At 35.3% G+C, this 14,765-nt stretch overlaps 1 protein-coding gene across 1 annotated transcript in view; it reads right to left on the bottom strand.

Moving 5' to 3' along the window:
* The window catches only part of LOC150089580 (TBC1 domain family member 19), a 456,806-nt gene that overhangs the window by 117,685 nt on the left and 324,356 nt on the right, over positions 1-14,765 (bottom strand). Inside the window, exon 15 of the mRNA XM_090390037.1 lies at positions 2,985-3,076. Coding sequence (XP_090246163.1) covers positions 2,985-3,076 — 92 coding nt within the window. The remainder of the gene's footprint in view (positions 1-2,984; positions 3,077-14,765) is intronic.

The following is a 14,765-nucleotide window of genomic DNA, read 5'->3' on the forward strand; positions in this document are numbered from 1 at the left end:
ATTATTGAAGAATTTACTGTAGTAATTTTATCAGAGAATTCCATTGCTGATGTGCTGATTTCAGATTTTACTGCAGTGTCTGGATGGCATCAATTGTTGAAGATCACTTTGTAATTTACAGTTTATGTTCTCAACCACTCTAAAAATAGCAATATTTTCATAACCACATAGCAACAGGGAAGTTACCATTCAAATACAAGCAGTGATAAACAACACAGACAAAATGAAAGTCTAAAGCATGTCAGAGGGAGTTTTATTTTAAAAAATATAAGATACAATATGTTTTTAATATTAAAAAATGAATTTTTCTGTTGTGTTCATAACAGATTGAAAATAAGTGTCACCAAAAAAGAAAACAATTTTTAAGATTATAAAATCAGTTACTTTTTCTGGGTGAATGAGTGATTCTTCAAAAAAAATTATGCACCTGCTATTGTTAAGACTAAAGTTTAACTACCTCTTTTCCAACTTTTACTCCTTTTAATATAACTGGGTGGATACTATCAGCTCCATGTGCTCTGTTGACTTTTAGCTGCAGCAGTTTTTTTACCAACTTCCTTTCCATTATTATAAAATCATTTAACTCCCAATTCTGGTTATACAGACTTCTGATAACCCTGTACCTAAAAACAATGTGATACACGATCACCTAGACAAGACAGCAGTAATAATTCAGACACAGCATGGTTTTGTTAAAGGGAAGTCTTGTTTGATTTGATTGGACACTATGATGTGGTCACAAGGGAACTAGATGCAAAAAATAATTTTCATATCATATACTTGGATTTCAGGAAAGCTTTTGATACTGTTGCACATGAAAGACTGCTGTACAATTTGGAGCAGTATGGATAAAGGGTTGGTTGAGTGGGAGACGGCAGAGAGTGGTAATAAATGGACACTGCTCTACGTGGACTAATGTTATTAGCGGAGTCCCCCAGGGTTTGGTGCTGGGCCCCTCGTTGTTTTGTGTATTTATCAATGATATCGATGAAGGTATATCAGGCTTAATGTTCAAGTTTGCAGATGATACAAAGGTTGTTAATGACAGTAAAGACAGTATGCTAGTGCAACAGGATCTAGAAAAGTTAGGCAGATGGGCTGAGAAGTGGCAACTGAAGTTTAATATTGACAAATGCAAAGCACTTCAAAAAGGGGTACCAACTGTGTGGTACTACACTCAGGGAGGTGGAGAATGAATAAGACATTGGGGTAATTGTGCTGTCAGATATGAAGTTCTCTGAACAGTGCACACAGGCTGCCAGAGCAGGTCACGGAGTTTGTCAATGATATATAAGAATTTTTCTAGCAGAGACAAGGAGATGTTTATCCCCTTGTATAAGGAAGTGGTCAGGCCACACCTTGAGTACTGCGTACAGGTTTGGAGGCCTCATTTTAGGAAGCATGTAGAGTTGCTAGAATGAATACAGAGAAGGGTAACAAGATTGGTGAGAGGAATAAAGGATGAGAAGAATAAAGCTTACAAAGAAATGCTTAAGTTCTGAAAGTTGCAGCATCTGGAGACTAGGCACCTGTGAGGTGATCTAATTTAGGTGTATAAAGCCTTGAATGGTTTGAGCAGACTCAATTCTATGGGATACTTCTGCTTGCACAGATTAAGAACCTGGGGCAGAGATTCAAATTGAGGAAAGCCAGTTGTAGAATAGATGTGCATAAGTTTGCCTTTAGCAGCAGGTAGTTGATTGCTGGAACAGACTTCCATCTGTTGCTGTGGAAATTGATAGCTTAAATAAATTTAAGGCTGAACTGGATAAACATGGAGTGACCAGATGGGTGAAATAAGGTTTTTTTTTTTTTTTTATTTATAAGCTTACTGTTCTTGCATCATATGCCTCAACTAATGTTAACTTTTCATGAGTTTAACTGAATAAATATTTTCAAAATATTTATTCAGTTTATCAGCAATCTGTACAGCATTAACAATAATTATGCCATTCATATCCAGGGGGCCTCTGGAAATGATAATTTATCCTTTTAATGTCAAAGAATTTTTTGCTACTTTTCTTTGCATTCTTAGCCAAAGACTTCTCATAATCTTCCACTGTTTGCATAACTCCCCAACCCCCCACAAGTAACCTGATTACAGACTAATTTATATTTATTTTAGGACTTGGTATCCCCTGATAATCATCCAATGCAATTTTCTTCTTTGCCACTAAGCTCATCAGTTCATCTGATGTACATTTTGATCTAAACCTTGAACAATATCTCTTATTGGTATAAAATGCTTTAGTGGCCTCCATGATTTCTTCTCTTTACACCTCATTTGGCAACATTACAATCATGTACCCACCTTTTCCTGATATGTCTCTGAGTAAACGTAAATCTAAATGTAAGTTATTTTTTCCAAGGCTACTTGCTTTTTACTTTTTCAAATCTCTTTACCTTTACTTGGATTAGACCAATAAGTTATATGTTTCTATAAACTTCTGTTGTTGATTCCAATTTTTAATTTCTTGTCTTCATAGTGTCATCTCTAAAATCCTGGCCACTGACACCTGACGAGAGGCTGGTTTTGTAAATCATGTGGCAACATCCTTATTTTGTCAATTTTGTAATTATTTTATGAATTTTTTAATTATTCATCTCTTAATTATACATTTTTTTGTTACCTTCCATACCCTTTCTATCATTCTTTTTTTTCCCCACTTTATATTTACATCGTGTATAACCCCATATATTTTCCCATGCATGCTGCTTATTGCATGCATACCATTAAGTAACATATATTTAAATAGTTAAAGCCTAAGTAACAAATATTAAAATAAACTTTGCATAATCTGATACTTTCTACCTGAAAAGCAGATTAGTAGTGGACACATATGCTATCAAGTACAATGAAGTAATTTAATAATCAATTAAAAAAATTTGCTTTCTTTTAATATTATTTTTGAAAATATTATAAATATATGAAACAAAAAAAAAAGTATCACAAATGCAAAAAAACTCTGCTTGCTTTTACTTACGGAAAAATATCATGGCAGTTAAAATGGTAAAGCAGTTCTGGCTCATATTCTTGTAGAAGGGTTTCAAACAATAGACACAGTGATAAAATACTCTGAAATTAATTTTAATCTGAATAAATAGAAGCAATCAAAAATATTTTAAGGTAAGTACAAACTCTTAATTCCAGCTTCCTTAGAGCTGGATCACTATAGCTAAATTTCAAAATGACAACCTAAATGAAAGTTGTATTACTCTTCTAGTGTTCTGCAACCCTAGTGCTACCATAAGGTTTCAGGCATGCAGTAAAATTTTTTAATGCAGTGAGAAATATCTTAGTATTATAGAAATGGGATACCATTACTATATAATATTATGTACTATATACTGACAGTTTACTTGTTCTTATCTGTTCTGATGCACTTCCATCAGATGATATTTTCATCCAAATTAACATTAGCAGAGGCATACAATGCAAGAAAGCAAGATATGCAGCATCAGCCAAAAAAAAAAAAAGAAACCCTCCCATTTCACCCCTCCATTCATTCCAAATTCCTGTCCAGCTCAGCTTTAAATTTATTTAGGCTATCAACTTCCACAACAAAAGATGGAAGTTTGTTCCACCAATCAACCACCTGCTGGCTAAAGGCAAATTTCTGCATATTTATTCTACAACTGTCTTTCTTCAATTTGAATCTATGCCCCCTTAGGTTCTTAATCTGAGCAAGAGGAAGAATCCCATCAGCATTCAGCTTGCTCAACCCATTCAAGGCCTTACACACCTCAATTAGATCACTTCGCAGGTGCCTACTCTCAAGGCGCTGCAATTTGCCGAACTTAAGCCTTTCTTGGTACCCCTTTGTTCCCCTTACCAATCTTGTTGCCCTTCTTTGTACTCGTTCTAGCAACTCTACATCCTTCCTAAAATGAGGCCTCCAGACCTGTACACAGTACTCTAGGTGTGGCCTGACCATTGCATTGTATAACTGGATAATCACCTCCCTGTCCCTGCTAGCAAAATTCCTATATATCATTGACAAGACTCCATGACCTGTCCTGGCAGCCCATCAGCACTGCTCGGTGAACTTCATGTTTGACTGCACAATTACCCCCAGGTCTTTTTCACTTTCCACTTCCCTGAGTGTAGTACCACACGGTTGGCATGTTTCTTTTGGGTTATTGCTACCATATGCAGTACTTTGCATTTGTCAATGTTAAACTTCAGTTGCCACTTCTCAGCCCATTTTCCCAACTTATCTAGATCCAGTTGGAGTAGCATACTGTCTTCACTTTTCTTAGCAACCCTGCCAACTGTAACGAATTGTAATGAATGGACCTGGTATTACTGGGGTCCATGGTTATGAAAAATATATACAATGATAACCAAGTTTAATATAATACATTAAATTGTATTATATTAAACTAGGTTATCATTGTATATATTTTTCATAAGCCTGCCTACCTTTGTATCATCTGCAAACTTGGACATTAATCCTGATATATATACCTTCATCAATATCATTGATGAATACACAAAACAACGATGGGCCCAGCACTAATCCCTGGGGGAATCCACTAATAACATTAGTCCAAATAGAGCAGTGTCCATTTATTATCACTGTCTCCCACTCAACCATCCCTTTATCCATTGTAGCAACTTCCCCTTAATGCCATACTGCTCCAATTTGTACAGCAGTCTTCCATGTGCAACAGTATCAAAAGCTTTCCTGATATCCAAGTATATGATATCAAAATTATTTTTGACATTCAGTTCCTTTGTGACCACATCATAGTATGCAATCAAATTGGTCAGACAAGACCTCCCTTTAACAAACCCATGCTGTGTCTTAAGGCCTTTACTTTGACCAGGATGAGTTTCCATTTTAATTGTGTTAAATAACAGTGTGCAGCATAGGCATATTCCTTCTGTTTCTCTTATTCCTGTGTGATGTGCTTCCAAGAGAGAGCATCAAGAGCCAGCCATGTATTAACAACCACATCCTCTCTTTATAAAATTTTAAATAGCAGCTGAAGAAGGTGGAATTTATGATGTGTGGTGGCAAAGTTGCTCCATGGCCCAAGTCACGCAGGGTCCTGGAGAAATCTAATCATGTTAATCTAGTCTCCCTATATAATCTTTTTTTAAGCACTGCAGCTAAGCTCTATACTTAACTACAAGAAGTTTCAACCTGAGAGAGTTCCCCCCCCAAGTGCTAATGTTTCTAAGTGTCTTTTTAAAAATTTAGTGTTATGGCTTAAAAAGGTTGCAAAACACTTATCCAATTGCATAATATAATACTGTACTAAATGAATGTTTTCAAAAATATAACATTTTAAATTATATTTTTTATATTTATAAAATTATTATGAATTTTTAAATATAAAAAAAAAACAAAAAAAACAGCAACATATATAGAGGTGGTGGACACAATAATGGAAATACCTATAAAAACTCAATCAATATGGTTTTGGACCAATATGCAGCAAGATACAATAATGGAAGCACATGATATGCATTGCACAGAATCCACAAGACTTGAACTGTCCGCAAAGAAAGTCACCATTTATATATATAATTCAATTCATTTATTGCCACATAATATGATGGAAAGGAAAAAAAAAAAAAAAGTCCTGTTTCAAGCTACATCAATCAGAGTCTGATTGGTGCTGCTTGAAACAGACTAAATGTAACTGCAGAAAACAACAGAAGAACTAAAGAAAAACAGAATCCAGTTTCTTGATCCTGGTCAAAGTAAAGCATAATCAGGTTTTGATCACAGAACATACCATAGCCAAGTGGTGAAGTACAAGTGTGCATAAATATACATGCTTTCAGTGACTGGGGTTCAAGCCCGTGGCCGACCGGGCTAGCCGAGTGGGTAAAGTACCTGCCCGGCAACCCAAAGGTCGCGGGTTCGATTCCTGCCTCGGGCTTGGATCAAAGTACTGCAAAAACCTTGTGAGGTGCAATATGGCCACAGAAGCCGATGCGCCAACAACTACCAAATCAAAAAAAAAAAAAAAAAAAAAAAATCAAGCCCGTGATCCGCTAAATATAATGCTATTTCTTGCATTTGTTTCTTGTATTCTCTGTACCTTGTGAACTCCTCTGACCATGTGGTTGTCCTAGAGTATAAACAGAAAATTTATTTTTATATTTAATTTCTTATATAAATAACTGGCAATCTCCACAATATAGAACAGTCACTGCTTCCTTTTAGATAAGTAATTAAACAGTTTAAACAGTTCAGATTCTCACACATTTCATATTTTGACATCTTTGACTACAATTTCAAATTAAACTCAATTAAAATACTCAGCTGAAAATATAAGCTGTAGTGAAGATCTTGAGGTTGAAAAATAACAAAAAATAAAAATAATATCATATACAGTACTTCACAATAGTATTCTGGTAAGTAAACAGGTACCACATCTGAAAAGCAGGAAAGGCCTCAAAATAGATGCAAACAAAAAAAGTGAGTAGCATAACTAAGTTTGTAAGTTTGGAGTTAATATTAATTCCTAAAAATATGACAGAGACTGATGGCAAAATATTGGCTTATTCAGCCAAACGTCTAAGATCAACTCAACAGAAATATAATACGCAAAAACCAGATAGTTATATTTTATAAGAACAACACCCACAAAACAAATAAATTAACATAAACAATGAAGTTGTGACCACAAGACCAAACCTGAAAAGGAGCTGAAGAGAAATAACAAATATTTGATTACAACAAAAAATTAGACTTGAACTGAAGAAAAGGAATCAAAATATCTGAAAAAAATAGTGACAAAAGTACCCTGTAGAAGCTACAGACTAGTATATCAAAAATTTTTTTCAAACTTATAAGTAAAATAATAAATTTATATTAATTAACAGAAACAAAAGGAAGGAATTTAAGAAAAAAGAATAACTAGTGGAAAAACATGCTGAAACAGAAATAGAAAGGACTAGCAACTGCCATAAAAATCAAATGCAGCTACAATACCAAGAAAGACTACATGCAAGTTTTCCTTTGAATTCCAAGTGGAATTCATGTGGGTTTGATGATTTTAGAAATTGATATCATAAACATCATTGCAGAAAATCCCACAAATGTTCAAAGGGATTTATGTAGGTGACTGGGAGGCGCTGGTGATAGATGGGCAACCTCACCTTCATGGGTTTCTAACCACTGTATGGGCAGAAATCCTGCAACATGCAATGCAGATGATCACTAAGGAAGGTTCTGTAGCCCTTGCTATACAACCATCTTGAGTGATCTAAGAATAAAAAATTACTCATACAAGAAAAAAAATTCGAAAAAAAAAAATCATCAAAATCTGAAACGAGAAGCTTATTTTGATGTATTTCCTTTGGCAACTTTGCGCAGTCGCACTTATTTCTTGATTGCATTCAACACTGCAGATATGAGCAATGTTGCATTATAGATTTCTTGGGTTGCCTTGTTTCTAAATAATAATAATATCAAATACTTTGTAAAGTTTTCTTTTCTCCCCTTTCCCCACATACAGAAATACAAATTAATCACACAAGGAAAGTGGCAAAAAAGTAGACTGCCAATGCTGCTGATTTAACAAGATTTCACTGTTTTCTCTGCACTTCCAATGGAACAGACTATGTGAATGTTGACATGTTCACAGCTTATCTGCTTGGAGTTTGCCAAAAAATTATAGAATGCTTAATTAACAAAGCATCTATTATTTGTAGCTTGATTCATTAACTGCATCCTTTATCTGAAATGTGTATATCACTCCACAAAGAGGCTTTGGAATTTTGACCAGCAGCAGGGAAGGGTAAGGAATATCCTGAAAATGGCAATATAGCTGGAAAAATTCTGTAGTTTTTTCTTATAAATGTGGGACATCACTCTAGTCCACTGGCAAAAATTTATAAATACAGTTTCTCATTTCTGCTTCTGACAAGGTGTTTCTTGATGAACCAATGAAAGCCACTGCTTTCACTGTTTGTATAATTGATTTCTTTCATGGTAATTTCATGAAAGAAATAGATTTTAAAACTTCATAAATCAGGCATACAAAAATCCTGAATTCTGAAAAAATCTTAACTTTCTGAAAATTTCACAAAGGAAAATAAATATATATAAAATATTCTAGGAATTACTCAATAAGTACTGTACTTTGGGTGTCATTGCTTCAGCCACTGTAAAGACATGCAGTTTTTATTAGACTTAAGACAGACGGGGCAGAAATTGCATTGCTAACTCCATTGTGAATTTGATTATAGCAGTTTCCAGTGGATACATTTAATTTATAATTAAAAGTATGTATAATATATTTTTTAATTTGTTTTTAAAAGTTTAGAATGTGATGCTTGGAAAAGTCTCCTGAAGTAAACAATATGCTAGAACTATCCTAGTAGCAATGTTGCTTCACTGCTCTATTGGAGCACTCTTTAATCTTTCTAGTTTAAAAACACTGCTTTCTTAGTTGTAGAAACTAAACTAAAAATAGTTAGCTTAATAGCTAATATTATTAGCTTTCTTAAACTACAGTTGAAGATTAAGAAGGCTATACAATCTCTATATTAGCATTAGTTGAGGCATATGACGCAAGAAAGCAAGCGTATATAGCATCAGCCAAAAAAAAAAAAAAAAAACTTACCCATTTCACCCATCCATCCATTCCAAATCATTGTCTAGTTCAGCAATGAACTTATTTAAGTAGTTGACCTTCATTATGACAGATGGAAGTTTGTTCCAACAATCAACTTAAAAATTTCTTCCTCAATTTGAATTTATGTCACCCTCAGGTGATAATCCGAGCAAGAGGAAGGAACCCATCAGCATTGAGCTTGCTCAAACCATTCAAGACCTTATATATATATATATATATATAGCGAGAGAGAGAGAGAGAGATACCTCAATCAATCACCTCACAGGTGCCTAGTCTCCAGAACTTAAGCCTTTCTTGGTAAGAGGATTCTTTCATTCCCCTCATCAATCTTGTTGCCCTTCTCTGTACTCCTTCCAGAAGCTCTTTATCCTTCCTAAAATGAGGACTTCAGAGCTATACACAGTACTCAAGGTGTGGCCCAACCATTTCCTTATACATGAGGATAATCACTTCCTTTTCTCTGCAAGCAAAATTCTTGTATGTCATTGATAAGCCACCATGAGTTACTCTTGCAGCCTATCTGCACTGCACAGAAAACTATCTAACTGCACAATTACCCCCAGCTCTTTTTTCATCCTCCATTGCCCTGACTGTACTACTACACAGCTGGTACGTTACCTTGGAGTTACTGCTACCCATATGCAGTACTTTACATTTGTCAATGTTAAACTTCAGCTGCCACCTCTCATCCCATCTGCTCAACTTTTTCAGATCCTTTAGCAGCAGTGTACCGTCACTGGTGTCGGTAACAATCCTGCCGACCTTCGCATCATCTGCAAACTTGGAAATTAAGTCTGATATACCGTCATCAATATCATTAATGAACACAGAAAACAACAATGGACCCAACACTGAACCCTGGAGGACTCCACTAATAACATTAGTCCACAAAGAGCAGTGTCCATTGATTACCACTCTCTGTCTTCTTCCACTCAACCATCCCTTTATCCATAGCAGCAATTTGTCTCCAATGCCACGCTGCTCCAATTTGTGCAGCAGTCTTTCATGTGCAACAGTATCAAAAAACTTTCTAAGATCCAAATATATGATATCAAAATTATTCTTTGCATCCAGTTCCTTTGTGACTACATCATAGTATCCAATCAAACTGGTTAGACAAGACTTCCCCTTAACAAACCCATGCTGTGTCTGAGCTATAACTGAAGTCTTGTCTAGATCATCCTGCAATGCTTCTTTAACCAGTGCCTCCATTAATTTCCCTGGAACAGAAGTTAAAGCAAAAGGTCAGTAATTACCTGTCTCCCCCTTTGATCCTCCTTTGGGGACTGGGGGTCACATTTGCACATTTCCAGTCCACAGGTACTTTCCCTGAGTCCAAGGAAGCGCTCATAATTATGGCTAAGAGTTTGCTCACTTCCTTTGCTGCCTCCTTCAATATAACTGGATAGATTCCATCCACAGCAGGTGCTTTTCATATGTTTATCTTCAACAATTTCTCTTCCATTTTTACTCTCAGTTATTATAAGATTATTTAGCTTACTGCCAGAGTTTAATACACCTCTGGCATTCCCCTTACTGAATAACTCCTCATGTGTGAATGGAGATGCAAAATATTCATATAGTTCGTTAGCTACCCGAGCAGGATCATCAACAGTTGAACTATCGATATCAAGTGGACCAATCTGGTTCATCCAATTCCTTCTAGAGTTTACATAAGTAAAGAACTCTTCACTGTTTTTCTTTGCATCCTTTGCCAAGGATTTCTCGTAATCTGCCTTTGCCTGCCTAATCTCCTTTGCGACTTGGTTACAGACCAGCTTATATATCTATCATAGGCTTCTGTGTCACCTGTTAATTTATATGTATCCCATGCATTTTTCTTCTCTGCCACATGTCTAATTAGTTCATCTGACATCCATTTAGGCCTAAATCTTGAACAATATTTCTTAGTTGGTAAGAAAAGCCTAGTAGCTTTCAAGATTATTTCTTTGAATGCGTCTCATTTTGAATTTGCTGTTGGTAACATCATCAGTTGGACCCACCATATATAATTTAAATACTGTCTCAGACCACTGTTGTCACCTTTATGAAAGCAAAAACCCTTCCCTTTACCCCTGATGGTAGTTATCTCTCTGAGTAAATCCCACTTGCACACTGCGATCACTGCCACCTAGTGGTTCTGTTATCTGCAGATTCTTAATGCATGAAGAATCACTACTGATAATCAGATCAAGAGTATTGCTCCCTCTAGTTGCCTCCTGAACATGCTGCTGTAGAAAACAATCATCCAATAAATCCACAAAAGCCTTGCTAGTGTGTAAGGGACCAACCCACAAATTCCAGTCAATGTCTGAGAAATTAAAATCCCCCATTATAAGACACTGATTTACTATCCCATTCTATTTCTCTTCACAATTGCTCATTATACTCATCAGATTCATTAGACCTATAACACACAGCTACTCTCATTTTTCCTTTCCCAGTGCTTATGTCACACCAAACAGACCCGACATTGCATTGTCCACCAACATCAATTAGATGCACTTCCTTAGATTTTATGTGTTTCTTAACTAATAGCATAACCCCTTCTCTCGTCGTGTCCTGTCTATCCTTTCTGTACACATTGTACTCCCTAAATTTGAATTCTGCACTGCTTATGTCTGTGTGACACCAAGTCTCTGATATCCCAACAATATCTGCTTTTGATGTCTTGACTAGCACTTCAAGCTCATCAAATTTATTAACTATACTCCTAGCACTGGTGTACATGCAAGTATACATGTATCTGTTTCTACTCTTAGTTAGCCTAACACAGCCCATGTATTTACTTGTTCCATTATGACTCCCATCAGTCCTAGATATCCCCATTGCTTTGCTTTCCAGGCTGCTGCTCAATTGCATTTCAATAGAAGCAGTGCAAGAATCACTTTCACCTCAGCCAGCGGCTACTGTTAATCTATTAGACCGTGTATCATCCCAAGCTAGCAGTTTTCCAACCCACCTAACTCTGCCTCGATAGCATCAGCAAATATTCTTGCGCCCTTTCTATTTAAGTGTATCCCATCCCTGTAGAAGCGGTCTCTCCTGTTAACAAGCACTGACCAGGCTGAGAAAAATTCTACCCCTTGAGCCTTGCACAATCTCTCCAGGGTCGAATTGATCGACAAGGCTCATCATATACTCCCTCCTATCATGTCTGGTATAATTGCAGACACTTTCAAAGTCAACCCTAACTAACGGTTTTTTATTTTCAACATTGACCATATTACTTGTTAAGTTACAGTTATTACTTGTTAAGTAATTCCGTCAGTCTCCTACTCTTAATATTATTAGTACCAATGTGTACAACAATATTACCCTTTATGCCCTTAAAAGATGATATCTGCTTTATAACATCATCAACCTTTGTCCCTGGCAGACATACCCTGATCCACCTATCCTTTTTGCACAATATGTTCTCAGTTTCCCTGAAAATAGAGTCACTGACAACAACTAATTCCTTTGGGACCAACACATTCTGCCTTGGGGGTTACTGCTGTGTTATGTGATGTTCAAGTGGAAGCTCTGGCATTGATGTGGGTAGCAGAGCTTGATGGGCCCCTAAATTTAAATCCTTCAAGGGCATCCACCCTGTCCTTCAGAACCTTGCTGAGTTGGCACCTGATTTCCTCACACTCCTTACATCACGCGCACACACACACACACACACACACAGACATTCCCTTTGGCAATATCCTGTCCCGTTCCTGATTGATCCACAAACATCAAACAAGCAGTGCATTTCAAAAGGCTGTGATTCAGAGGACAACTGTCCCCCCTCAGTTCTCCCCTGAGCCATAGCACTCCCATCAGTTTGAGCCTTTTGCTTTTCTGCTCTAGTCTGACTCATGATTTTTCCGTATTCAATTTCAAATAAAATTCCAATAAAAAATATAGCCCTAAACTTATATCCCAATGCAGTTATAACACATAACACTATATATATGTATTTCAGTATTGTATATTATCTCTGAGTTATGTTATATAACTTTCTTATCTACTGTAAAGTTATATGTATTAATTCATAATGTTACGTTTATAAAAACTAGGTCGTTATATGTATTTAGTTATACTACTCTACTCACTATCTAGTTTTCCATTAAACCTTATGCTATCTAGTACGGGGGAACATGTTGTACTGTATAACAATGGCAGCAGGTTACGAATTGTAAATCTATGGACATGAGGTATTAATTACTTTCAAAATCGCGCGCTATCTAAATTCATAATAAACCACGGAGCTTGACTAGGTCTATAAGCTACTTACAGAAAATAATTTAATATAACAATTAAATTTAGATAAACCAGCTAATTATAATTAAAAAGTTAGTGTTCGCGGGAGCTGCAAAATTTGTCCAACATGTGGATTAGATCAATTTTTAGATCTAATCAATTTTAGATCAATTAGATCTTTACATAAGTAAAGAAGTCTTTGCTGTTTTTCCTTTGATTCCTTTGCCAAAGATTTCTTGTAATCTGCCTTTGTGACTAGATTACAAACTAGTTTATATCTACCATAGGCGTCTATGTCACCTGATAATTTATATGCATCCCATGCATTTTTGAAATGCTGAATTGCAGCCTAACTTACTCACACTCTTTACAACGAGCACACACAAAGACATCTCCCTTGGCAATATCATGTCCCGTTCCTGAGAGCTCCACAAACATCGAACAAACAGAATTCAAAAGGCTGCAGAGGCAGATTAAGGTTGGTTGAGGCCCCGGGCGCAGAAGAAAATATTGGGCCAATTAAAAAAAAGAGAGAGACAGGGAAAATAAAAATACATGTTAACCATTTTTTTAAATAAATAAAAAATATTATGTACTATTAATGTTTTATTTCCAATAAAATTTGAATATAATATATATATAATATAATTAATAATAGCATAATAATAATCACAAAGTTTTGAACTAATAGTTGAACATATGTAATAGTATAATTACAATTAATGATAGTATACATATAATAGGAGTAACAAATCAGAAATTTGAACAAAAAAATCATAGAATTTAACTTGAAATTAAAATTACAAATGTGAAAATATTTAAATAAAATTTTTTTCTTGCTTTTCGTTTTGCAAACTTATTAACTATCTCATCACAATCAATAATTTTAAGTAAATTGCTCTCTCTATATATATATATATATATATAAAATAGCCATATTATTTAGTCTTTCCTCTGAAACTGAATTTCTTAGATAATTTTTTACTTTTTTAGACAAGAAAATGAGAATTCCCTCGATGCATTTGAAATTGGCATGGTTAACAAAATTTTCAAAATAATTTCCGCATTTGGAAAAGTTGCTTTCATATCTAATGCTTTTTTGTATGTATTATTAATTGATCGCTTGTCTTCTTCATCTAAAAAGATTAAAAACTGTTCCAACTCATCTTTAAAATTACTTGAATCAAGGTCATCTTTACACATTTCTATTAAATTATTAACACATTTTTTATTTTGTTCTACACACAATGTAAACAGAAAAAAAAACTCTAAAATTACTTATAACATTTTCATAGATTTTTCCGCGTCTGTTCAGTTTGTTTGTTTGTTTGTTTGTTATTTGGTTTTTAGGAGCATTAGCAACTAAGGCCATATTGCTCCGGGATATGCGGTGGTCATTCCCTGACCTTTCCGCATCCTCCGTATTTGGTGGTGACAGGCTCGAACCCCGGTCTAATCAAGAAGCGTGTGCTACGCACTGCTGCTGCTGCTCCTTCCCACCTGGCTACGGAGGCGCTGCGTCTGTTCAGTTCCGCTATTAAATTATTGCATATTACGTAGAGTACATTATGTAAAAAAAAAATTCCTTTCGATTTTCTGTACATGTTCGCTTGCGATCATCTTCAAATGTTTTATCTGTTAGTTCTTTAACTTCTGATTCGATTTCGTTGAAATTATGTCTTATGTTTTCATTAATAAAAATTTCTAGACTTTTTAATAATGATGCACCTTTAACAATTGTGCAGTCAATAGATTGTAAAGATTTACTTGTTGCATTGATTGTTTGCAAAATTTTATTCCACAGGACTGTCATTACAGCAGTTTCATAATCATTAATTTCTTTAAGTAATGATTTTGCTTCAATAACAACAATTTTTTTTTCTTTTGTGGAATTGCATATCTCATCTAATGCCTCTTTTATATTTTTGTAG

Source organism: Mastigoproctus giganteus, chromosome 2, assembly GCF_048544385.1.
Source record: "Mastigoproctus giganteus isolate SK-2022 chromosome 2, ASM4854438v1, whole genome shotgun sequence".
In the NCBI taxonomy this organism is placed as follows: domain Eukaryota; kingdom Metazoa; phylum Arthropoda; class Arachnida; order Uropygi; family Thelyphonidae; genus Mastigoproctus; species Mastigoproctus giganteus.